Source organism: Bufo bufo, chromosome 3 (genome assembly GCF_905171765.1).
Source record: "Bufo bufo chromosome 3, aBufBuf1.1, whole genome shotgun sequence".
Classification (NCBI taxonomy): Eukaryota; Metazoa; Chordata; class Amphibia; order Anura; family Bufonidae; genus Bufo; species Bufo bufo.
In genome coordinates, this window is record NC_053391.1 from 105,118,609 (window position 1) to 105,144,604 (window position 25,996).

Consider the following 25,996-nt stretch of genomic DNA (forward strand, 5'->3'; position numbering starts at 1 on the left):
TAAATATTACTTTATTATAAATATATTCCTAATTACCTTTCATAAATTATAATGGCTCATTTTCTCTAGGGAGCAATCATCCGAGGAAATAAAATGTCTGCCGCCCTATTAGTACACAGAAAGCCTGTCCTAATCGCACAGCAGGACAAGTTACTTCACAGCACTGAGCTAAAGAGCTGCCTCATCCTCCTCTCTGCTCTGGTTGTCAGGGGTTATGACATCAGCAGCATGTATTAAATGCACAGTCTTTATAATGTGTCTTCATCACCATCATGTCTGTGTTCAGTTTTTGTTGAAAAGAATCTACCTAAGGGGTGTCGGCAGGCCGGTGCCTGGTCTGTCGGGTGTCGGCAGGCCGGTGCCTGGTCTGTCGGGTGTCGGCAGGCCGGTGCCTGGTCTGTCGGGTGTCGGCAGGCCGGTGCCTGGTCTGTCGGGTGTCGGCAGGCCGGTGCCTGGTCTGTCGGGTGTCGGCAGGCCGGTGCCTGGTCTGTCGGGTGTCGGCAGGCCGGTGCCTGGTCTGTCGGGTGTCGGCAGGCCGGTGCCTGGTCTGTCGGGTGTCGGCAGGCCGGTGCCTGGTCTGTCGGGTGTCGGCAGGCCGGTGCCTGGTCTGTCGGGTGTCGGCAGGCCGGTGCCTGGTCTGTCGGGTGTCGGCAGGCCGGTGCCTGGTCTGTCGGGTGTCGGCAGGCCGGTGCCTGGTCTGTCGGGTGTCGGCAGGCCGGTGCCTGGTCTGTCGGGTGTCGGCAGGCCGGTGCCTGGTCTGTCGGGTGTCGGCAGGCCGGTGCCTGGTCTGTCGGGTGTCGGCAGGCCGGTGCCTGGTCTGTCGGGTGTCGGCAGGCCGGTGCCTGGTCTGTCGGGTGTCGGCAGGCCGGTGCCTGGTCTGTCGGGTGTCGGCAGGCCGGTGCCTGGTCTGTCGGGTGTCGGCAGGCCGGTGCCTGGTCTGTCGGGTGTCGGCAGGCCGGTGCCTGGTCTGTCGGGTGTCGGCAGGCCGGTGCCTGGTCTGTCGGGTGTCCTCAGGCCGGTGCCTGGTCTGTCGGGTGTCCTCCTGGTCTCCCTTGGGCAGTTATACATTAAGGATACTTCCCCCCCCCCCTCCTTCTGACATATATGCCCAAGGACACTGCAGAGCTCGCTGTGTAAAGACCCGAATACTACCTGTGCTGTTCTCCTGAAGCTCATATGGGATGGTGTAGAGGGCGTCTGTATGAGTCAGAATAAAGTTTAATTTTCTCTTCTACTCTATCCATCCCCGGTGTGACCTACATCAAGTAATGAGACAGTCCCTAAAACATTGTGGCTGTATTCATGTGTTGCAGCCATAGTACGGTTTTAGGGCAGTTTTCTGTAATCTCAGCAAAAAAAAAAAACTTCCCCTTTGCCGCAATCACAGCAAAACACACAGTTTCAGTATGAGACCATCTTTTTGTGCTCTCTGCAACCTCTCGTTAACTCCTAAATCTCCATGCAGAATTGGGTATCTGTGTGTAATAAGAGTATATGAGAGGACAGCCATCTTCCTAGACATAGGCCCACTGGCAGTCAGCGGTACCTGAAACTTCTGATTCATGTACATTTTTACCGGAAAGGGGATAGTAGCATTAAATGGTGGCTGTACAAATGTGATAGAGGCAGAGCCCCCCAAATTAAGAGACTCTTCTGGCTGATGGCGTTCCCTGAGCGGGCACCCCCTTTATCATGTCCGGATGCCATAAATACAGCATATACTGGCAACGAGGGTTGTCATGGGTGGGACCCCTAATAAACATGAATCCACATCAGATATCCATGGGACAAATAGTAAAAGAATGGTAACAGAGATATTACAGAGATGCTCCACTGAGCTATTCAATAAAATGTATCTGGATAGCGCCACCTGCTGTTTGTTAACCCCCCCTCATTTCTTGTCCATCTCACTGAGGTGGTCGCACACGCGCAGTTTAAATCTTAAGCTGTTAGAAGCTGTGGCAGTTACAGGGAAATGGCTACAGCAGAAAGGACACACCCGGAGCTGCCAGGCTGAATATTATATAGCAGAGAAGTGAATGTGGAGATCTCTGGATCCATGTGAGGTACAGGGCTGGTTCTAGCTTTGTTGGAAAGAGACGTGCTGTATCATGTCTGATCTTAATTCTTTACATCGATCATGGGATAACCCTTTAAATGGAGAAGCTTCCCGATAAATACGCTGTGACCATCCTTACTGCATATAGTAATGTATGTACTCGCCGCATGGGATAACTTTTGTACACGTTTTCCCTTTCAGTTCCCCATGCTAAAGAGACCACGTTCACACAGATGAGCCAAGAGCAGTGGCAGCAGTGCAACCCCAGATAGTCAGACGGCAGACTGCTCCAGCAGGATGCCGTCAACCAGTCGAGCTGGAAGCCTGAAAGACCCAGACATCGCCGAGCTCTTCTTCAGAGATGACCCAGAAAAGCTTTTTACTGACCTCCGAGAAATCGGTCATGGGAGTTTCGGAGCCGTTTATTTTGTAAGTATTTCTATCCTCAGGCCTGGTGGGGCGAAAACCAAAGGGTGCGTTCTTTTTATTATTCGTAATGTCTTGTATCTGCATTGTGTTGCTGTATGTTTACTTGGTATCATCCTGAAGGCATCCAGCCGTTTTGAAGTATTCAGCGAAGCTTTGTGTCTACAAGCATCTCGCCGCATGCGCGTGGCCTGGTGGAAAACTAGGACCGTTCAGTGCCTGTAATGATAAATGGCTATTGGATGCTGGGTAGGGGGTTGTTAGACTCATACAGTCACATAGACCAAGTCAGAAGGTGAGCCGAACTTGGTATTTAGCAGGTACCAACCAAGATACAGCGCGGCAGATTTACTAATAGTGTCGTACTTTGCACTAAGAATACGAATCCCAGTCTTAATATTAGGCATATTCAATATTCTGACACATAGGGGGAGATTTATCATCTCCCTGCACCAGAAACGTGGCATGAAAAAGTTGTGTTTACGACTTTTTAAGTGCCACTTTTCAGAAAGGGGACATGGCTGCTGCCGTGTTAAATTTATTTTAATTTACGCCACTTTTTCCCCTCGTCCTATGACAGCACTAGGAGAGAGGGTCCTCCGCCCAGGACAGGATACCCACAGACATTGAAGGAGGGGCCTCCCCATCCCTCAGTGGTTTCCTGTCCTGGGAGAGGATTCCAATACACCGGCTGGGCTGGGGAGCGTGTCGGGTCTTAATACATTTTCCCCATATACTTTTTTATAAGTCTGGAGTCTAGTAAATCCTGCACCAAAAATCCATCCGTGCATCTAAGAAGTTGCAAAAAAAAAAAAGGTAAAATCTCAGTTCACTTCATAAGCTGGCGTAGTTGTTCTCCAAAAATGCGCAAATTTCTCACAAAGCCACTCTTCCCCCATCGGACAAGGCGGAGAAAGCTTAGGAAAGTCTGCAAAACGATAAAAGTGATGTGAAGCATATATGCAAGTTCTTTGGCGCCAAAGAGCTGGTACATTTTCAGTAGTAAATTTGCCCCATTATGTCTCATGAGGGGAATAAATGGAAGGGGGATATGTGAGATGTCGTTAATTACGTGATACCTTTATTATTTGTCCTGTCAGGTCCTTCGTCCACTGTGCTCTATAGCAGCAGTTGGCCAAAGATTACTCTGATTGGGGCCACCAATTGGGGAGACTTCAAAGCAGAAGGTGACCCATCCTCAGAATAGACCAGGGATCAGCAACCTCCGGCACTCCAGCTGTTCAGAAACTACAACTCCCAGAATGCTCCAGTCACTTCTATGGGAGCTAGAAGAACAGTTCAGCATGTTTGCATGCTGGGAGTTGTAGTTTCACAGCAGCTGGAGTGCCGAAAGTTGCTGACCCCTGGAATAGACCATCAATATCTGATCATGGGGGTCTGACATGATTAACTGTTCTGCTTTGCAGTAGCGCCAGCATCGGGAATACGTAGCCCTGATTGTTTCTGTAGTGCGCCAGGCCGGTTCCTGCATGCGCTGCGCCCATCCACTTCAGTGGGTACCGCCCTGCACTAACCAGCTCTGTCTACTGCAGAATTGGACGGAGTTGTGTAACTCCTGAACAGCTGCTTGGCGGTCAGTCGGACACCTGTCGATTGGATATTGATGGACTGGCCTAAGTATAAGTCATCGGCATTAAAGTGCCGGAAAACCCCTATAACCCTAAAAGGAGTACGACTGGAAGTGCAGTGCGTATGCTTGACCGCTGCTTTGTTTAAAGTTAACGGTTGTACCCACACCAAGTGGACACTTACCTCCAATGCTGTGGACAACTCCTTTAAATAGCTGCTTCCATACAACAGAGTATTATCTTTATCTTCAACTACTTAGTAAAGGTAGGTAAATAACAACTAACATCACCAGCTATGTCAGAGTTGGACTAAACAGCTTAAAGGGTCACTCTGCTTTCAAAAAAACTTTTGCTGTGTTAAAGGGACGTAGCAAAAGTTTGGATCGGTGGGACCTGAGTGCTGAGTCTCCCACCGATCTCTAGAACGAGGGGAGAGAAGCACCTGCCTAGCCACCCTCTCTCTTTTTTCGCTGCGTGAGGCCAAAGAACACGTTTCAGAGGTGACTCTCACATCCAGACAGATCTAAAATGAGAAACAAATTGGTACATCATACTTTCACCACCCGAGAGAGACAAGATAAGTAGCATTGAGCGAACTTCTGTTCGAGTTCAGCGTACAAGGTTTGGGATATCTATGAATTCTGCTATGGATTCCGCTACAATGGATCATCACTTATAACGGAATTCTTAGATAACCCGAACCTTGTACAGAAGTTCGCTCATCACTAAAGATAAGCTCAGTACACTTGCTATCAGCCCACTCTCACAGGGTGCGCACTTCAGTTGTAAATCCCTCTACTACATTATCTGTATTCAGAGAGTTATTGTGGAGTTATCTAGGGAGTTACCTAGTACTGCAGGTAACACTGCTATGTAATGCAGTCCTATGTAACACTATAGATAACATAGCGATAACTGCTTGAATACAGATAATGTAGTCTAAATTATCTACACTCAGAGTTATCACTAATTTATCTGTAGTGTGACATAGGACTGCAGGTAACATCTACTACATTATCTGTACTCAGATATCACTGTTATCTCTAGTGTTACATAGGACTGCAGGTAACATCTACTACATTATCTGTACTCAGATATCACTAATTTATCTGTAGTGTGACATAGGACTGCAGGTAACATCTACTACAATATCTGTACTCAGATATCACTGTGTTAGGCCGCACGCATGCGACCATGTCTGTTTTACAGTACGCAATTTGCAAAATATGGATGCAGTCTGTGTGCTGTGTGCATTTATTTTTGCAGACCCATTGACTTCAGTGGGTTAGCGGTCTGCATTCTGTGGACCAGAACAGGACATACTGTCTTTTGTTCCGCAAAAGATAGAGCATGTCCTCTTCTGGTCCACAGAATGTGGACTACTGACCCATTGAGGTCAATGGGTTTGCAAAAAAAAGCGGTCCGCACACGAACTGCATCCATATTTTGCGGATCAGCGGATTGCGGACTGTAAAACAAACAGTCATGTGCATGAGGTCTTATCTATGGTGTTACATAGGACTGTAAGTAACATCTATTACATTATCTGCACTCAGTGTATCTTTGGTGTTACATAGGACTGCGGGTGGGACCTTTATGGCATATCGACAGGAGTCTTATAGATGCAGCTCCCACCACAGGTCCCATTCTTCCATAGAAATAAATCCAAAGAGCCACGTGGAACCACCTCTCCATACACTGCAGTAAGCAAATGAAGCCATGTTCTCCACTGACTGTGTCTGTCAGACTTTTATGGCATATCCACAGAAAAGTCACAGATGGGAATACCCCTTTAAATGACAGTCGCACACAATGGCAGGTTTACCCCATGGTTGCTACATGGGAATGCACCTTTATTAACAGATTGCCCACATTTTACGATGTATCGCCCACCTAACTGCTCCTATCACTGACTGCAAAGGCTTACAGGGAACACTGGTCTGGACCCCCACTTATACCCTCTCTTGACACGTCCTTCTCTAAGTTTCAAAAATGTAATGAACAATGTAACCGATTGGCTAATACATTTGAGGGTACATTTAACCCTTTCCCGACATCCGCTATACATGTACTGTGGATGTCTGGTCTTTACAGATGGTACCGCCCCAGAACGGAGAGCACACCGTAGCTAGCGGGTGCCTGCTGTTTCATACAGCAGACGCCCGCAGCTAATGTCTATGATCGGCCAGAGATATTTAACCCCTCAGATGTCATGGTCAAATGTGACAACTGTCTCTGAGAGGGCTAAAACCTGGAATGCCTTCCCCCAGCGGAGATCGGAGAAGGCCTTCCACTGCATTAATTAGTCTGAGCCTGTTCAAGGCTTCCAGACTCATTACTTGTATATTACAGTTCAGGCCAGCAGGAGGCAGCACTGAACTGTAATATAGTGATTTCTGTATAGAATAATGGGGCAAATTCCATTATTCTATACAACTTGCAATCAGATTGCAAGTTGTGGTCTAATTGGGGACAAAAAGTAGAAAATGGTTTTCAAAAAATATAAAAATTCATATTGCCGTAATGGGGGGGGGGGGGGGGGGGGGTTGTGGCTGATACGCTGTTTTTTTCATCACTTTACTTTCCCCAAAATTTGAATAAAAAGTGATAAAAAAAAGTCTTATGCACCCCAAAATGGTATTGGCAAAAACGACAGATCTTTCCGCAAAAATTAGCCCTCACACATCTCAGTCAACATAACTATAAAAAAAGTTGTGGTCAGAATACGATGATGACCAGAATTTATTATTATTATTTTTTTATTAAAACGCAAGAAAATCTGTACAAGTGTGATACTGCATGGGGAACGCCGTTAAAACGAAACCCGTAAAACTATGGTGGAATTATTTTTTTTTACAATTCTACCCCATTTGGATTTCCCCCCCCCCCGCTTCGCACTATTCAATGGTGATGTTAGAAAGTACAACTTGTCCTGCAAAAAAACAAGCTCTTATATGGCTATGTGAATGGAAAAATAAAAAAGTTATGGCTCTGGGAAGGCAGGGAGCGAAAAACGAAAGAGGTTAAAAACCCATTATGATGTTATCTTCTTTCCTAAAAATGAATGTTTCTACCATGAAATGTAATGTTCTAGATCTCAGTTTTTGGCGTGGGTTCCTCCAATAACACCCTTTTCAAAATAGCTGTGAAACAACCAGTAGAAGAAGCCAAAGTGAGCCGTGAGATTGGGGCGTCCAGAGAGCACTTGTTCTGCAAACCAGTGGAATGTTTGTCACATCAGAGGTTTTGGCCTCGCACTGGAGCAGCCTGGACGGCCGTGACTCATTCTCCGCTGCTTTGTTCGGGGTGAATAATTGTCCAACATGACATGGGTGGGAGTGGCTGTTATTCACTGTGTGCGTACTGCTGCTACAAGAATTTCTCCGAAATACACCGCGTAACGCAAGAGGATTTTTCTTAACGTCCCCCCAAGAAATCCTGTGCATTGAAACTGAATGTTTTAAAAAGGTTGTGTCACCTCTCCTGACTCCTAATATTGAGGACCTAACCTCAGGATAGATCATCAATATCAGATCGGCAGGGGTCCGACACCCGGCAACCCCCGCCAATCAGCTGTATGAAGAGAAGGCATGCGTGCTGTCTCCTGCTCAATGCTGCTATGTCTATGGCACGCAGGAGGAGAGACGGCAGATGTTCTTTCTGCCGCAGCTCTTTCCCAGTAACTTCCACAGCTTCTAACAGAATATATGGCTGGTGGCAGCTGAAAATGTAATCTGAGCTTGTGTGTGAGTGAGGGGGGAAAGAACAAACAGCAGGTGGCGCTATACAGATACAGTTCCGTCGGCGGAACGCAATCCGGACGCAAACTGATGGCATTTGTTAGACGGATCCATCTGACAAATGCATTGAAATACCGGATCCATTTCTCTGGTGTCATCCGGAAAAACAGATCTGGTATTATTATTATTTTTTTTTCCATTTTTTAAAGGTCTGCACATGCGCAGACTGGAAAGCCAGATCCATTTTGCTCGGAACACTTAATGCCAGATCCGGCACTAATACACGTCACTGTAAATTAATGCCGGATCCTGTGACGGAACTCAACACCGGAAAAGAAAAACGCTGCTGTGAAAGTACAAAAATATTCAGATCTAAGTGCTGGTTTGAAAAATGTAGAAAACCATTTGTGACACGAGCCCTTTAATGACAAAAACACAACTAGCAGAAAAAGGGTGGGGTCCTTTGTTTCGTGTTTCCCATAAATCTTCAGCTAATACCTGGAGCTGGAGTTTTTGCAGCAAAATAATAAAAAGCAAAACTGCACAAAAGCAATAGTGTGAAAGCAGCCTAAGCAACACAATCCGAGTAAGGCTGCATACACACGACCGTATGTGTTTAGCGGATCCATTGTAACAATGCCTAAAACGGACAAGAACAGGACATGTTCTATTTTTTTTTTTTGCGGGGCCACGGAACGGACATACTGATGCGGACAGCATTGAAATGAATGGGTCCGCATCCTATCCGCAAAAAAAAAAAGGAATGGACACGGATATACCCTTCTGGATCATAAATGGTGGGGGCAGGGCAGGTAGTCAGCGGTGGTCTTGTTCAGACTACCTGATGCATAAAAAGCACAAGAGGCGAACATATATGGTGTTTGGATGCTTTCAGCGTCCCTGTGTCTACACCACTGACATGATTGCACCAAGCTGGCTATTGCTGTATGGTTTTGATTATTTGGGTGAAAACAATTCTCCTGCCCATCCATTTCATTTCTGCAGGCACAAATACAGCAGCACTCCAGTGCAAGGACCCCACAGGCAGCAGCTTCCTGGACCCCTGTGGATTATGTTTTTTTTTTAAAGATCTCTTGTTCGGGAGCTTTATGGGCAGCAATGGTCTACAGTAAAATGCTATTCTCTCAGCCTGGCACTGTTTTCTGCCTGTGGTTTTTTTTTTTTTTAGGTTGTACAGCATCCATTCTCACCTGCCTGTTCTGGGGACCACCTAATTAAAAAGGACAAAACATAAAAAGTGATTAAAGACTAATATAAGACATCTTCTTAATAGGTGCTCGTCACTAAAAAGCTTAATATATGGCGCCCTCTAGTGGAGAATTATCTGCATTGTCTTCATTCACTACTAGATAATGCAGACAGGATGTCTATAAATTTTTATTCATTTATTTAGAAGACTCTACCTTTTAGCATTAAGTCAGTTTCTTCATCTTGGTTATGGTTTCATCTGATAAGAATCTCAGAGAGATAATCGCCCCTTCGGGTACTAAAACATTTGACAGCTGCTTTTAGTAGCATTTCCTTAACTCGTCCTGGCTGCAGAGCCCGTAAAGATTAATATTAATTTTAGAATTTTAAGGTACCTTATCAGGTCTATGCAGGACGGGTTATCTTCTCCATGTTTTCTGTGCTGACAATCATTGCTCTGTAGTGTGTTAGACTGCACTGTTTTCTTCTATAGCGATAATAAATGGCTGCTGAAGGGGGGCATTTGCGTTTCCACACATTACTGCTCATTGGGGTCACTTACATCTCTGACGGTGATGGTTATCTCCACCTGGAAAATAAGATGTCGCAGAACCTTTCTGCAGGCTAAACGCAAGTCTTTACCTTCTGCTTTTTTGTATAACATGCACAGTGTAGGCCTGTGACTACTATACCATACACAGTGTAGGCCTGTGGCTACTATACCATGCACAGTGTAGGCCTGTGGCTACTATACCATGCACAGTGTAGGCCTGTGGCTACTATACCATGCACAGTGTAGGCCTGTGGCTACTATACCATACACAGTGTAGGCCTGTGACTACTATGCCATACACAGTGTAGGCCTGTGACTACTATACCATGCACAGTGTAGGCCTGTGGCTACTATACCATGCACAGTGTAGGCCTGTGGCTACTATACCATGCACAGTGTAGGCCTGTGACTACTATACCATACACAGTGTAGGCCTGTGGCTACTATGCCATGCGCAGCGTGGGCCTGTGGCGACTATGCCATGCGCAGCGTGGGCCTGTGGCGACTATGCCATGCGCAGCGTGGGCCTGTGGCGACTATGCCATGCGCAGCGTGGGCCTGTGGCGACTATGCCATGCGCAGCGTGGGCCTGTGGCGACTATGCCATGCGCAGCGTGGGCCTGTGGCGACTATGCCATGCGCAGCGTGGGCCTGTGGCGACTATGCCATGCGCAGCGTGGGCCTGTGGCGACTCTGCCATGCGCAGCGTGGGCCTGTGGCGACTATGCCATGCGCAGCGTGGGCCTGTGGCGACTATGCCATGCGCAGCGTGGGCCTGTGGCGACTATGCCATACCCAGTGTGAACCCTTGGCTACTAATCATATTACACGTGAGTGTATTTTGTGGAATTGTTGACTACTTTTGTTGCTTCACATCCTTGTTTAATTTAGTTTTTTGTCCTAGGCACATGATGTGCGCACCAATGAAGTGGTGGCCATCAAGAAAATGTCCTATAATGGGAAGCAGTCAAATGAGGTAGGTGCAAGTTCAGCTTCTCAGTAGCGGTCATTTAAGGCCATGTTCACCTTCTCAAGCATCTTTTATTCTCAGAGTACATGAAATAAAAAAATGAAGCAACTTTGCCATAGGTTTTAGTTAAGAAATGTATTAGCATTTTGTCACTAAAGCGTCAGGGTTTTGTTCCTGCAGCTCTGTGTCTCCATGGTAACCGACAACAAGCACACTCTCTGTAGTCTGATCCTGCAGTCTCCATGGTAACAGACAAGCACACTCTGTAGTCTGATCCTGCAGTCTCCATGGTAACAGACAACAAGCAAACTCTTTGTAGTCTGATCCTGCAGTTCTGTTTCCTTCTGACTGCCATCTACTTCTGACTTAGGCTACTTTCACACTGCCGTTTCCGGGTCCGCCTGTGAGATCCGCTTCAGGGCTTTCACAAGCGGCCCCAAACGGATCAGTTTAGCCCCAAAGCATTCTGAATGGATAAGGATCCGTTCAGAATGCATCAGTTTGTCTCCGTTCAGTCTCCATTCCACTCTGAAGGCGGACACCAAAACGCTGCTTGCAGCCTGGCGATGCGGAGCCAAACGGATCCGTCCTGACTTTGACATTGACACAAATATGGTGCAATTGTAAACGGATCCGTCCCCCATTGACTTTCAATGTAAGTCAGGACGGATCCGTTTGACTTACACTTAGACTTGGATTTTTTTTGGAGAGAATAATGCAGACGGATCAGTTCTGAACAGATACCAGCGTTTGCATTTATAGGTGCGTATCCGTCTGTGCAGATACCAGACGGATCCGCACCTAACGCAGTTGTGAAAGTAGCCTAAAAGACCTAAATGTACATTAGGACATATGGAAGAAAGTAGGAGACGCCCAGACTGCAGGATTACCCTACACCGAATATATTTGCTGTCACCATGGAGATGCTGGGTGTGCACAGGAGCTGTAGAAATAAAATGATTTGACATTTATTGCTTCCATTTTCATTAGGATGCATAGCGATATTAAAAAAAGATTCCCCATTTAATAAGCAGCGCTCTGCCAGGTTTCTATCTGATTAGATGTATCCCTCTTGACCTATATTGTGGAGCCTCCAAGAAATGATTGAATATTTGAATACTTTGTGTCTGTAATGTCTTGTTCTACGCTCACCTTTAGGCTAGGTCTACACGGCGACACGTGTTGCAGTGTACTTGTGCCCTATGTGTCGCACATGTCCTCATGTAGACCTACTTAGCAATTGAAGAAAACCCACCGTTTTTTTCTTTTATCGCTTTGTTATACCAAAGTAAAGTACCACTTTATATACCCCCTTCAACAGAAATGGCAGGATATCGTCAAAGAAGTGAAATTCCTTCAAAGGATACAGCATCCGAACAGTATAGAGTATAAAGGCTGCTATCTGAGGGAGCACACAGCATGGGTAAGGAGCCTTTCTTCCACGTCTGACCGGGCCCTTTTCTCTGTTTTTGTTCGTGAAAGCATTCACTCTTTTATACAAGAAGAAAATGCGCCATTGTGGAAACAGGACGTATATTTTGTGTGTTATATGCCATGAAATAAAACAGAAATGTAGGGAAAGATGTGGAACCTATAGAATAAAAATTTAATTTTTGTGTGTGCTAAAGACTGGGCCATAATTAAATGAGAATGGGAGGATGATGGGTCACTTAGCGTTAGGCACACAGGTCGAGCGCGGGCGTTTACTGTCTGTTGAAAAGGGCTAGAAACCACAGCTGTAGTCAGTGCCGATCCTTCATCTCGCTGTGGAGAAGATGTGCGTGCATTCCTGACCTCCTATCTGCTCGTGAATGGAGCTAAAGTCATTGCATTCCTATTTAGCGGATATTTGAGGACAGTCGCTCACGTGTGATTAGAAGTGCAGATCTGTAAGGTCCGTTCCTGCACCTCTCTGCATTGCTTAACGGGGTTGGTCCATCTGTGATATTGATGACATATCGCCAGGAGTCCCAGAGCAGAGGGCAGCTGCGCTTGTGCAGCCGCGCTTGTGCAGCCGCCCTCCATTCACCCCTGTGGGAGTTCCGAAAATAACTCGGCACTGTTATTTATTTATTATTCCCATAGTGGTGGATGGAGCGCACCCGCACAAGTGTGGCCACCTTTCACCGCTATGGGAGCCAGTGGTCAACTATTTTCAGAACTCCCACAGCAGCGAACGGAGGGCGGCTGCGCATGCGCAGCTGCTCTGTGTTCACTTTGGGGGTCCCATTCTAAGAGATTGGTATCTGACATTGATGGCATATCCTAGCAGTATGTCATCAGTGTGCCAGATGGGAATGCCTCTTTATGGGCCTTTTACTTTGGGCAATAATTAAGGTCGGTTGGCCCTGTACGTTGCCCAGTGATCAAACGACAAAATATAACGCGCTTGCTTGTCGCTGATGATGAGGGGAATGAATGATCGCTCGTACAACCCCCTCACAATAATTGCAATGGGAAAATGACTCTGACTCGCTGTATAGTCGATTGCCAAAATATGACGCCCCTTTACATGTGAAGTGCATTGCAATAGATTTCTGACTCGGGTTCCCTTACTGGCTTTAGCCCGTTCCCCTAGTATCTTCATACTGCAATTGTCGTGCAAAAGTCATTTTCCTATCGTACATGTAGCGGACATGTCTCCTGTGTTGTCTTCTGACCTGGACAGTTCAGTGCAGTACAATTCATGTGTATTTTTCTCTTTTTTTCTCTCTCTCTCCAGCTGGTCATGGAATATTGTTTAGGATCTGCATCAGACTTATTAGAAGGTAATACTTCTTCATGGGTCGTATACACACCTATCAAGCGGTACTACACTTTTTTCTTTGCAAGGCAATTGGGATCAGGTGCAGCTTTCAAATATACACAATAGACCACGTTTTTTGCAAGTTTGTTTTTGGCAGAAACGGAGACCCCAAAAGTCCCACATTGCATTAAGAAGTGTAACTGTTTCAAAAGTTGAAAAAGCTCTGGTGGTTTACTGGGAGGGATGTGGCCCAAAATGTTTCGACAGATTTATCAATTGTAAAAACAAAAAATCGCATACAGGCTAAGGCTAGTTTCACTCTAGAGCTCAAAGGGATCCTGTCACCTCTAGTATGCTACCCTCACTGAGCGTTTCTACATGTTCATTGTGTTACCCCATATAAATTACACTTTTAATTTCATTTGCACCCAAATTCAATAAGTATTATGCATTTTTGTACTTCCCGCCTTTTATGCAAATTAACATAAGAGTCCTATCTTGTGTGACCAGAGAAGAGTCATATTTTCAAGCTCTGACTGATCTCAGGTTCATTTGCATATGTATCAAATCGGTTTTTTTACACCATAAAAGCACACAGAGCTATGGGGACTGGGTATTGCGGATGTGCTAGCGGCCATCTAGCAACCCATGTCCTCAGCTCTATACACAAAATCCCGGTGACAGGTTCCCTTTAAAGGGTTTGTCCAGCAGTTTGTATTGATGACCTATCATCAGGGGCCACCTCCTTGTTTTACAGCTGATGGGCGGCGGTGCTGCTTGCTCGTCATCATACTACGTCTCATCTCGACATCAGATATTAACCGCTGGATAACCCCTTTAATATCCGTCAGGTGGTTCTGGCTGGATCTCTCTGCATTCCGCACAGCAGTTTTCGTCAATCCGATTCTCTGTATATTTGCCAGGTTGTGGCCTGATCTCCGCTGGTCCTCATTATAGTTAATGGGGTCATACAGCAACGATTCAGCTTCTGGCAATGCCAGAACGCAGAAAGATCTGGCAGGCTGTTCCCTAGCCTTAGGCCTCCTGCACACGACCGTATGACTTTTTCAGTGTTTTGCGGTCCGTTTTTCACGGGTCCGTTGTTCCGTTTTTTGTTTCTGTTCCGTTTTTCCGTTCCGTTTTTCCGTATGGCATATACAGTAATTACATAGATAAAATTGGGCTGGGCATAACATTTTCAATAGATGGTTCTGCAAAAAATGGAAACGGAAGACATACGGATGCATTTCCGTATGTGTTCCGTTTTTTTGCGATCCATTGACTTGAATGGAGCCACGGAACATGATTTGCAGGCCATAATAGGACATGTTCTATCTTTAAACGGAACAGAAAAACCAAAATACGGAATGCATACGGAGTACATTCCGTTTTTTTTGCGGAACCATTGAAATGAATGGTTCTGTATACGGAACGCAAAAAACGGACAGTAAACGGGGGGAAAAAACGGTCGTGTGCAGGAGGCCTTAGAGTTAATTTTCTGACTTTAGGTCACCCCAGCAAGCTCTAAATTTATTGAGACCTGCACAGATTTTTTTTAAACACTGGTGTATGAAATAGCAGCCTTAATAAATCTGCCCTGGTGTACCTACACTACACATCCATGACGGCTGTGTCCTCCAGTAAATGGTTGTCTTTGTGCATAAATGCCTTTTACTGGACACCGTGTACTGAACGCTAACCCATAGCCAGTAGCTCCGAAAGAGTCAAAAAGAGCTTCTAACAATAATGTGGTGTCTTCTTCTGCTTCCTTGCTTTATTAGCACTGGCTTTTCTGTGACAGACTCCTTTAATAAAGCTTGCAAAATGCCTTTTTTAAAGCGAATCAGCGAGGCAGGGTCAAAATTGCTTGTTGTATTCTAGTTAAAGGAGTGAAATGTTGATGGCCTATTCTCGGCAAAGGTCATCGAAATCTGATTGGCGGGGTAAGACGCCTGCCGCCCCAGCCGATCAGCTGTTTGAAGAGGCTGCACTCTGCGGGTTCCTCACATCTTTTCAAGCACAACCATACGTTGTATAACAGCTGTGCTCAAAAATTGCAGCCCAGGATCGTTTACTTGAATGGGACTGAAGTGAAAATAGCCATGTGACCAATGAATGTGACTTCACTGGCCTAGGAAGAGGCTGTGGCAGGAGTGAGACCCCCCCCCCCCCCCCCTCCATCTGATAATGATGACCTATCCTGAGTATTACCAGGAAAACTCCTTTAAGCTTCCACCCAGCCTGGTCGCAGCTGCAGCTTCTGCACAGAAGGGCCATGACCACCTGCTGTTTCCATTAGGAAGGTGCATTTTCAATAGAAACTCTTGATCTTTGTGTAGCTAAAGATTGACTTTCACAAATTTATATAATTTCTGGATGTTTTTTTGTTGTTTTTTTTGTATTTCAGTACACAAAAAGCCATTGCAAGAAAATGAAATTGCAGCAATCACACATGGGGCACTGCAGGGATTAGCTTATTTGCATTCTCATAATTTAATCCATAGGTAAGTACACAATTGATTTCATTTTAATTTGAACAATGGCAGAATTTCCTCAGTTGCAGTTTACAGGAGTTAAATTTTTTTAATGTGTTTCGTCCCCTAGATTCGAAGTGCTTTTGGTACTTCAGTTGTAGTTATGTCCTGTAGTCCATGCCTGGCTATGTAGTCCTTTTGTAATTGGGACCCTGTTGGTATTTTAGGCTGCTTGTGGTAAGTGGCATCGGTCTACTGACAGGTTCCCTGTAAGGGTACTTTCACACTAGAGTTAAAGTTTTCCGGTATTGAGTTCCATCCTAGGGGCTCAATTCCAGAAAAAAGCGCTTGTTATATCCCAATCAATTCTGAATGGAAAGCAATCCATTCATTATGCATCAGGATTTCTTCAGTTCAGTCACTTTTACGGTATTTGGCCGGAGAAAATGCTGCAGTATATTCTCCTGCCAAAATTCCGGAGCACTGGCCTGAAATGTATTAATGCCGGATCTGGTATTTCAATGCATTTGTTAGACGGATCCGCATCTGGATCCGGAAACAAATGGTATCCGTTTGCTCACGGATTTCCGGATCCGGCAGGAAGTTCTGGCAACGGAACGCAAGTGTGAAAGTACCCTAAAGAATAACTGTTACAAAAAGAAAGCCCTTTAATGTGTGTTAAAGGGGCTAAAAGCTTGAGGCTACACTACTGAAACTCCCTTTGTCCAGTGGCATTTTGCAGGTTAATCTATGTCATCGAATCACCATGTACATCAGTATCCCCAAATATAGGGTAATTTCACATGAGCATGTTAAAGGGGTTGTGCCGCCCATATTATTGATGACCTATCCTCGGGATAGATCATCAATATATGATCGGCAGCATCTGACAGCTGGCAACCCTGCCGATCAGCGGTGCTCCATCCTGGACATAACACTACATGTCATCTCCTGTGCGGGTGGCAGCATAGTGTAATTACAGGTCAAGTGAATGGCGCAATTACTTGGCATTACACTGCACTTCTGAGACGACGAGTAGCGTAATGAAAGAGGAAGCGGCGCTCACATGGAATGCTGCCTTCTCTTCAAACAGCTGATCGGCGGGGTGCCAGGTGTCTGACTCTGTCCGCTCAGAAATTGATGACCTATCCTGAGGATAGGTCATCAATATACACTCACCTAAAGAATTATTAGGAACACCATACTAATACAGTGTTGGACCCCCTTTTGCCTTCAGAACTGCCTTAATTCTACGTGGCATTGATTCAACAAGGTGCTGATAGCATTCTTTAGAAATGTTGGCCCATATTGATGGGATTGCATCTTGCAGTTGATGGAGATTTGAGGGATGCACATCCAGGACACGAAGCTCCCGTTCCACCACATCCCAAAGATGCTCTATTGGGTTGAGATCTGGTGACTGTGGGGGCCATTTTAGTACAGTGAACTCATTGTCCTGTTCAAGAAACCAATTTGAAATGATTCGAGCTTTGTGACATGATGCATTATCCTGCTGGAAGTAGCCATCAGAGGATGGGTACATGGTGGTCATGAAGGGATGGACATGGTCAGAAACAATGCTCAGGTAGCCCGTGGCATTTAAACGATGCCCAATTGGCACTAAGGGGCCTAAAGTGTGCCCAGAAAACATCCCCCACACCATTACACCACCACCAGCCTGCACAGTGGTAAAAAGGCATGATGGATACATGTTCTCATTCTGTTTATGCCAAATTCGGACTCTACCGTTTGAATGTCTCAACAGAAATCGAGACTCATCAGACCAGGCAACATTTTTCCAGTCTTCAACAGTCCAATTTTGGTTAGCTTGTGCAAATTGTAGCCTCTTTTTCCTATTTGTAGTGGAGATGAGTGGTACCCGGTGGGGTCTTCTGCTGTTGTAGCCCATCCGCCTCAAGGTTGTGCGTGTTGGGGCTTCACAAATGCTTTGCTGCATACCTCGGTTGTAACGAGTGGTTATTTCAGTCAACGTTGCTCTTCTATCAGCTTGAATCAGTCGGCCCATTCTCCTCTGACCTCTAGCATCCACAAGGCATTTTCGCCCACAGGACTGCCGCATACTGGATGTTTTTCCCTTTTCACACCATTCTTTGTAAACCCTAGAAATGGCTGTGCGTGAAAATCCCAGTAACTGAGCAGATTGTGAAATACTCAGACCGCCCCGTCTGGCACCAACAACCATGCCACGCTCAAAATTGCTTAAATCACCTTTCTTTCCCATTCTGACATTCAGTTTGGAGTTCAGGAGATTGTCTTGACCAGGACCACCCCCCTAAATGCATTGAAGCAACTGCCATGTGATTGGTTGACTAGATAATTGCATTAATGAGAAATAGAACAGGTGTTCCTAATAATTCTTTAGGTGAGTGTATATGGCCTGCACAACTCCGTTAAGTCCCGGAAACCCAATCTGTGTGATTTTCCTGGTCTGAACACTGCTCCTCTGACCTTAATTCACAGCATCATAATTAAGATGCAGTGAATTCCTGCCTGACCGTGGGTGAGTATATTACAGTAAACCTGGGGTCAGCCAAAATCTCACAGCATCATACGTAATTGGGAAATATACCTATAGGAAGTCTAGTCCTCTCTCGGGCATTGTGTGGGGGTATTCCTCTGCACAGAACCAGTTAATAGTTGCAAATACCTGGTGGTGAAACATGACATCAGAATAATTTTCATTAATGAACACATTAACAATTTTCTCATCCATGTAACTTTTTTTTCCGTAGAGATATAAAGGCAGGCAACATCCTTCTCACCGAGCCAGGCCAGGTGAAACTTGCCGATTTTGGGTCTGCGTCAATAGCCTCTCCCGCCAATTCGTTTGTGGGGACACCATATTGGTAAGGGATTGATGAAACTCGTGTAACGGCTTTGTCGTTCTAAAATGCAGTGAGAAGACTGTGTTGCTATAGAAACAACAATAATGTTAGAATCTCAAATGTCTGATATTGGAGTAAGAGCGTGGTTAGCCATAGCCCATTATTGTACTCTTATGTACAGTATAAAGAATGAAATATTTTTGCACATTTGGATGCATTTATCAATGCAATAATGTGCATTTAGAAAGTAGTGCAAGTGGACGTGCCCCATATCAATGGAAGACTTGCTCCATCAAAGGCTCATTGCAAAAGAACATGCAAGGATTGTACCTCCGTATTGTTATGTGCCATCTTTTGGTGTACAGGTGTCTGGTATGTCATGACTTGTGCCAAATATCTCATGTTACCTGCACCATTTTCAGAAATTGTCTGCAGATTACATGTGCTAGGATGTTCTGTGATAACAGAGACCTGTAAATTTGTGGTGTTTCTCTTTGTGTTTTAGGATGGCCCCGGAAGTAATCTTAGCCATGGATGAAGGACAGTATGATGGGAAAGTGGATGTTTGGTCTCTTGGGATAACTTGTATCGAATTAGGTAAATCTTCATTGGGATCTGCTAAAAATGTCAATTACTGGGTGGAGTTCAACATGTCACAAACTGCTAGGCTATGCCATCACAATAATATGTCTGCTGAGTATGAAGGAGCTGCAGTTCTGCTTCAGTGCTGTGACGCCTTTACTGCTTTTCCATGTACAGCAGTGCTCCTGCCACCCGGCTATGTGGGGAACTGTAGGCAGCTCTTTCACGTAAAGGAAGGGGTGCTGCAGTTCACCTGCACAGCAGGTGGTCGGGGCTTCCCTGCAGAGGGAAAAAGTATGAAAGGTCCTCTTCATTCACTGGACTGGTGAGGGTTCCTGACATTGGACCATAAAACCTGTAACTTATACTGTTAAATCTCTGCTATCTCTGATTTCAGTGTTCATGGCGTAGGTGTTATCAGTGACTCACAGCTGTGTATACACACTTACACAGAGAATGCTATCAATCACTGATAACACCTCCCTGTGTACATCTATCAGTGACTGACAGCTATCTAGGTATACACAGTCACATAGAGAATGCTATCAATCACTGATAACACCTCCCTGTGTACAGCTATCTCTGTATACACACTTACACAGAGAATGCTGTCAATCACTCATAACACCTTCCCTGTCTACAACTATCAGTGACTGACAGCTATCTGTTTACAGTCACATAGAGAATGCTATCAATCACTGATAACACCTCCCCCCCCCTGTACAACTGAAGTCAGAAATACCAGAAAATGTATAAATTACACGTTTTACGGAATCTTTAACCATAAAACTATATTTCTCGCCCAGTTTCCTTGGGGGACACAGAAGACCTTGGGTATAGCTCATCTCCATAGGAGGCGTGACACTAAGTGAAAGCTGTTAAGCCCCTCCTCCACAGCTATACCCTCAGCCTGGAGAGAGAGACTGCCAGTTTTTTGCTTAGTGTCCAAGGAGGCAAGACACTCCCTGCTCTGCAGGGCTGTATTCTCCTTGTTTAAATTTTAGATTTTTACTTTTTTATTTTCTTTTTGTTCCAGATCATCAGGGACAACAGAGACGCACTAGACCTCTCTGTTCTCCCGGGGTTGAGCTGCGCCAGTGCCGGTCACCCGCACTGCTGCCTCCCCCACAGAAGGCAAGGTGGACCAGGGCAGCCTAGCTCCCCTGCATCCCGCCAGCCCAAGGGTCGCCCGCACGCCAAGTCCCTCTTCCAGCGTCCTGCCACTACGGTGCCAGTAGCTGAAGGGGCGACCCTGCTGGAATGGACCGAGGGTGAAGACGGCTGTGGTAAGAGATTGGCTTCTCCAGCCCTACGTCTACCACCCCCCCACCCTGGTCTCCTGCGTGCCTGACCCCCATATTGGGCCTCTAGTCCCCTGCTGGATCTATGCTGGCCCCTGGGGTGCCGCAGAGCGGCAATCTCCTTCTGCCCCCCCCCCCTTCCTGCCTGGGACATGCAGCCAGTGGCTGTCTCCACAGCCAGCTACAGAAGCGGCAACATAGTTTATTTCTTTATCAGCACAGGCACCCGGTCTCTGGGTCCCCCCCTACATCTCCTACCGGAGTGTTGCTCCAGGCCTGAGGCTCCTGACGGCTGTGGAGTAAGGCCTCGCCTCCGGCCAACATTGGTATTCCGGTGCGGCCGGGCGCCGCAAAAATCTTAGCCTAGGCTCCGCGGCCTGCTAGGCCGCCATTCCGGGTCCCTGACTTTTCCGGCCGGCGGGGTGGGCTCCCGCGGCCGGCAAGCCGCCATTCCGAGCAAGCCGCCATTCTGGGCCCCTGACTCTTCCGGCCGGCGGGGTGGGCTCCCGCGGCCGGCAAGCCGCCATTCTGGGCCCCTGACTCCTCCGGCCGGCGGGGTGGGCTCCCGCGGCCGGCTTTGGGCTTGACTTCTAGGCCCAGCAGGTGCCGGTCGGTGGGGCTCCGCAAATTTTGGCCCAGGCTTCGCGGCCTGCTGGGCCGCAATTCCGACCGGCCCGCGGGGTGGGCACCCGCGGCCGGTTTGATGCGCCACTCCGCCTCAGGTCCTGGCGGTACATACCGGGCGCCGCAAATTTAGTCCCCGGCTTCACGGCCTACTAGGCCGCAAAATTCCGGCCTCTGGTGGAGGGGGCGGGAACTTCTCCAGGCGCGAATTTTTCCCGCCGGGAGGTTCCTCCGCCCCCAGGGGATCGCAGCGCCGCCCTCCAGGCCGGATCCATGTTAACCCTTTGGGTACAGGCCAGATCCCAATGGGCCTGTATGGCTGGCCCCCCTTTTTCCTTTTTCCTGACTATCTGTGCCCCTATATGGTGGCCCCCTTTAGCCTCAGAGAGGCTGTGTTTTTAATAAAAAAAAAAAATATATATATATAATATATATATATAATAACAGATTTCTTTTGGACTGCGCAGGACGCTGCAGCCTCATCAGTAGTGCTGCATGTCTGCATGACCTCTTTCCACAGGCGGCATAGTGTTGCGCTCCCAACCTGCGTCGCTGCTAGGGCATTTCCCCTTTTAGGCGGTTTTCCTGCCCTCTTCCAGGATACGGCGCTGGCCAAGTGCATGCGGCCCTTCTGTAGGCAGCATTCATCATCTCTCCAGTTATGGTGCCTGCCATGTGCACCCCCCCCCTCCTAGGCGGGATACTGCACTCTCCCTGGCTGCCGGCTGGCCATGTGCATGACCCCCTTTTAGGCGGAATACTGCACCTTCACCGGATACGGTGCTGGCCATGTGCACGACCCCCTTCCATAGGCGGAATGCTGCACTCTCTATGGATTTGCTGCCGGCCATGTGCACGACCCCCTTCTCTAGGCGGAACGCTGCACTCTCGCTGGATTCACTGCCGGCCATGTGCGTCACCCCCTTCCATGGGCGGAACGCAGCGCTCTCACTGGATTCGTTGTCGGCCATGCGCGTGACCCCCTTCCATGGGCGGAAGGCAGCGCTCTCACTGGATTAGTTGCCGATCATGTGCATGACCCCCCTTTTTAGGCGGAATACTGCACTCTCACCGGATACGGTACTGGCTATGTGCACGACCCCCTTCCATAGGCGGAACGCTGCACTCTCTCTGATGGGATATGATGTACTTATGTACTATGTTACTATGCTGCACTCTCACTGGTTTCGCTGCCAGCCATAGGCATGACTCAGGCAGCATACATACATCCCTCTGTCTGTGGTGTTCTCTCGCTCCCATACATGGCGGGTGCACGCACTCTCCCTGGATGAGATGCTGGCCATGTGCATTACCCCCCCTTTTTTTCTGGGCGGCATGCTACACTCTCACCGGATACCTTGCTGGCCATGAGCATGGCCCTCTAACATGGGTGGAACGCTTGCACTCCCATTGGATACGGTGCTGGCCTTGTGCGTGACCACCCCACATTCCATGGGCAGAATTTGGCACGCTCATGAGATTCACGGCTGTCCTTGTATGGCTGTGCTGGACTTGTACATGTCCCCCTTCATTGGCAGAGTAGTTGCACTCTCGCTAAGTCAGTGTCGGGTGTATTATTGCACACTCACTTAATGCTAGGATAACCCTGTGCATGTTCCCCTTTCACTAGGTGGACCTCCTGCGTTCCTGCTGGATTATATGGTATGTCCTGCTTCTCTGAAGTAGGTACGGCCTTAGGCATCACTCCCTTTTGGGACCGGCCTTTGCACTCTTGCCGACTGCAGTTTGCCAGATACAATTTCCCCCCTTTCGGGGCGGACTGCTTGCGTTCCATCGCATGCTATACTAGGCTTGTGCATAACTCCCTTGCAGGTTGCACTTTGCAATTACGTACATGCTGTGGCACTCTGTGGCGAGCCCCCTTTTTCGCTGAATTAACCTTTTGCAGTGAGCGGACGTTCTTGTGCGTTGTTTGGGCCGTGTATGCCTTCTCCTCCTGTAGGTGGGTTGGCCTTCTCACTGCTTACGGGCTGCTCGTACGTATGCCTCATCTGCTTCCTGCGGCATACCTTTGTTTTCTTGGGATACGATGCTTGCCGCAAGCCTTGCACTCGTCTCTAAGGAGTTCATTCTGTCCACCTGACCCGGACGGGCTCTACTTGCTCTATGCTGCACGGAGCTGGGTGGTACTCATTCATTTAGTTGGCCCTTCATCCCAGGGAGTGTTCGTGGTTCCTAGATGCGTGCCATTCGTCCTTCCGCGGTATTGCTTCCCTGCGCTAGTGGTCACATGGTCGAGAGTGCTGTTGTCTGGAGCGCCCCTCGAATTCTTCGTTGGCTCTGGCAGGACTGCGGTTCCCTTGCCTGCTCAAATTTCCTCCTCTTCGGATGTAGTGTGGTATGAGTCCTTCCTCTTGGCGCCTCTACGCTTCAGTCTGATCTGCTACCAAGTGCGGGCCGCTTTTCTCGGGAAGGTCACCCAAATTCTCTTGGGTGCTCGATTACCCAGGTCGGAGGACCTCCACCTTGGGTTCTTCAGGGTATTCGCCTTCTGCGAGGCGGTGAACCGGGCATCTCACAGTGTAGCAGGGTTCTGCTTTTGAGCTGTCCTATGGCTTCCCTGTTGCCCACTCCTCCGTTCGGTTGGAGGGTGTTATGCCGGCCTCTGTCTCGACTACCTTATCTCGCTGGCTCTGTTTGGCTCCCGCTCGGTACAGATCACTCCGATGTGGCTTCTGTCCCGCCAGACTTCAGAGGCTGTTCCTTCACTGTCCTCCCCTCTGGGGAGAGCATGGTTCATGTGGATGGTTCCGGTGTTCCTTTTGGCCTCGTACTGTCTCCCTTGTTCACACTGGCTGTATTGGCTGTGCCTATTTACTGAGTCTACCGCGTTCTGTCCTCCCGCTGAGTGCAGATTGGGTGGTCTATTCTAAGACAATGGTCCTGCTGTAGACTTACCTTCTCGGTAACTTGGGGGGACTACCTTTCGGTCCAGATTGTCCTTTGATCTCCCACACCGGGACTGTAGAACATGGCTACATCAGCATGGACTTTAGCCTGTCTTGTCCTGGCATCTGGCGGATACTGGGCGGACCCTTTGGTTCCGTTCCGTCTGTCCTTCTGCTCCCCCACTCGGGTGGATACGGGACAACGTTGCTCGGGGGCCGACTGGACCAGTTTTGTCGACTTCTGCCCGTGTTACTGGTCTGCGCCTGATCACATTGGTTTTTCGCCCGCTTGCCAGGCGACTCCAGCGGGTTCGCTATTGTCCGCTCCTGGCTGTATTTTCGTCCAGGATCTGTCGTAAGACTTATGGTTTTTTTGTCTGGGGTTCTGTGGGAAGCGGTGCATTCCCCACTCTGACTTTTTCTCTCCCCATGGTTCTGTCTTTTTTCCAGTCCGGCCTGGACCTGGGACTGAGATTCCTTTACTTGAGGTGTCAAGTGTCAGCGCTGTTCTTCCTCTTCCAGCGTTCCCCGGCCCTCTGGGCCTGTCAAGACCTTCTTACTCGAAATGGCTCTTGGGTTCCTCTGTACTGTCCTTCGGTACCGCCCTGGGAACTACATACTGAGCTCTCGGCGCTCCAATCTTTTCCTTGGAGCCGTTACAGAAGTTCTCTCTACCCCGCCTGTCCTGTACGGTTGTGTTTCCGTATCAGTCGTGTCTCTGACGGGTGCCTGAATGGCCCCTTTTTTTGTTCTGAGCCTTCTGTCTTTTCCCAGGACAGGGCTGTTTCTACATCCCGTTCCTTCCTTCTGAAGGTGGTGTTGCCTTTCGCTTCAACACTTCACCGATTTGGACGTTGTTTGGGCCTTGCCGGTTTTACTTGGAGATCTCCGACTCTTGTCGACGTTCGGTCTCTTGGTTTTCCTGGAGGTCCGCGCTTAGAGTGGACGGACTCCAGGGTGGTTTTCCTCCGCTTTATCAGATTGGCTATTGCTGAGGTTACCGCACCGAGGGCAGGATTCTGCCTTTGCTGTCACCGTTCATTTCACCAGAGCGGTCGGTGCCTCCTGGGCCGGAGGCATTGGGCTTCGGCCATGCATTTGAGCAAGGCGGCCACAGGTCTTCCTTGCACGCTTTACAGAGTTCTACAGGGTGCATACTCTGGCTTCGGCGTATGCTGCTTTGGTCCGCCTGGGTCTGCAGGCGGCGGTTCCTTGATGCCTTCGGGTGCTTCGCCTTGGAGCTGTGGTCCCTCCCCTTTTGGACTGCTTTTGAACGTCCCAAGGTCTTCTGTGTCCCCCAAGGAAACTGGGCGAGAAAACGAGATTTTTGTATAACTTACCAGTAAAATCTCTTTCTCGCTCTTTCCTTGGGGGACACAGCACCCACCCATTCATTGTTTTTCTCTACACGGTTTCCGAGTTTGTGTTACCCGTTGGGTAGTTGGCTTGTTGGTTCCTTGTTGGACTTTGCCTTTTCTCACTGCTTGGACACGCAACTGGCAGTCTCTCTCTCCAGGCTGAGGGTATAGCTGTGGAGGAGGGGCTTAACAGCTTTCACTTAGTGTCACGCCTCCTATGGAGATGAGCTATACCCAAGGTCTTCTGTGTCCCCCAAGGAAAGAGCGAGAAAGAGATTTTACTGGTAAGTTATACAAAAATCTCGTTATAAATCTGCTCAGCTTCTCCTGCTCTATACATGCTGCCTGCAGATTACCCTGCATTAAGGTTGCTATCGCAGAATAGTCATGTGGATTCAGTTGGGAGACTGAGACAAGCAGCTGCCAGACACCTCTAGTGCTGCTCATCTCCTAGGGAAAGGCTGACCTTGGGCATGGTGGTGGTGGTGGGGGGGGGGGGAGATTTATAAACACTATAAAGAAAAACTTTTCCAAAGGAGCTCTGAAATATGAAAGGTGAAAGCTGATTGGTTGCTATGGATAACTAAAGGCCCCTTTATACTGATAGCTT

At 47.8% G+C, this 25,996-nt stretch overlaps 1 protein-coding gene across 1 annotated transcript in view; it reads left to right on the plus strand.

Annotated features, from left to right (window-relative positions):
* Positions 1–25,996, plus strand: part of TAOK1 (TAO kinase 1) — a 92,743-nt gene that overhangs the window by 44,995 nt on the left and 21,752 nt on the right. Inside the window, exons 3-9 of the mRNA XM_040423440.1 lie at positions 2,261–2,488; positions 10,481–10,552; positions 11,868–11,969; positions 13,269–13,314; positions 15,700–15,796; positions 18,520–18,633; positions 19,118–19,209. Coding sequence (XP_040279374.1) covers positions 2,357–2,488; positions 10,481–10,552; positions 11,868–11,969; positions 13,269–13,314; positions 15,700–15,796; positions 18,520–18,633; positions 19,118–19,209 — 655 coding nt within the window. The 5' untranslated portion in view covers positions 2,261–2,356. The remainder of the gene's footprint in view (positions 1–2,260; positions 2,489–10,480; positions 10,553–11,867; positions 11,970–13,268; positions 13,315–15,699; positions 15,797–18,519; positions 18,634–19,117; positions 19,210–25,996) is intronic.